The 731-nt window shown below is 42.0% G+C and overlaps 1 protein-coding gene across 1 annotated transcript; it reads right to left on the reverse strand.

Moving 5' to 3' along the window:
* Positions 1 to 190: 190 nt before the first annotated feature.
* Positions 191 to 725, reverse strand: LOC108525343 (bone morphogenetic protein 5; the record flags this gene model as incomplete). The annotated part of the gene is made up of 1 exon (XM_017866351.1): positions 191 to 725. A coding segment is annotated over exon 1 (490 nt), but the record flags the coding sequence as incomplete, so codon positions are not given.
* Positions 726 to 731: the final 6 nt, after the last annotated feature.

Raw genomic sequence — 731 nt, forward strand, 5'->3', positions numbered from 1 at the left:
ATATGTGAGACTTTTTGCCTAAGGCAAAATCTTACATAGCATGAATGAAAGAAACAAAACAGAAGCTAAAGAGGAGAGTTAGAGAAAATGACTTTATATAAACATGACCACCTACCAAGCAGCTCCTTTACTATTAGGAAAAACTTCCACTTTGTAATAACATAGATTAACAAACAAATGAACAACATACCTAAGTTGACAAAGCTCATAACCATGTCAGCATCATTCAGAAAGTTGGTATCATGGAGGCTGGCTAGAGGAGGACTCTGGGTGGTCAGAGGAGTCGTCCGAGACAACTGTATGCGACGAGGATACCCATTGGGAGAGGCTGGGTATCCCTTTCTTGCCCCTCTGGTCTCTTCTGCCAAGGATGCCCTTACTGAGTACTCCGACTCTTCAGGATTTTCTTCATTGGTCATGGCATTGTAGAGGTCCAGCATAAAGAGAGGTGCAGAGGACGCTTGTTTTCCAGGAGAAAATGGTCTGGGTCTGTGAGGCAAACCCAAGATAGAGAGAATTTCCCTTTGTATTTCCCGTCTTTCGTGGTTCCGTAGTCTTCTATAAATAAAACTGGAGTGAACATGATTGTCTCCCAAACCTCCTTTTGCATAACCCACTAGAACCCAGCAGCTCCAGAGGAAACCCACAATACCCTTAAGTAAAAATACAGTCAGATGCATTTTGTCCAAAAGCAAAAGTTGATATTTTAGTCCTTCTTGTCCTCTTAAAAA

The sequence above is a fragment of the Rhinopithecus bieti genome, unplaced genomic scaffold, assembly GCF_001698545.2.
Source record: "Rhinopithecus bieti isolate Rb0 unplaced genomic scaffold, ASM169854v2 scaffold_40534, whole genome shotgun sequence".
In the NCBI taxonomy this organism is placed as follows: Eukaryota; Metazoa; Chordata; class Mammalia; order Primates; family Cercopithecidae; genus Rhinopithecus; species Rhinopithecus bieti.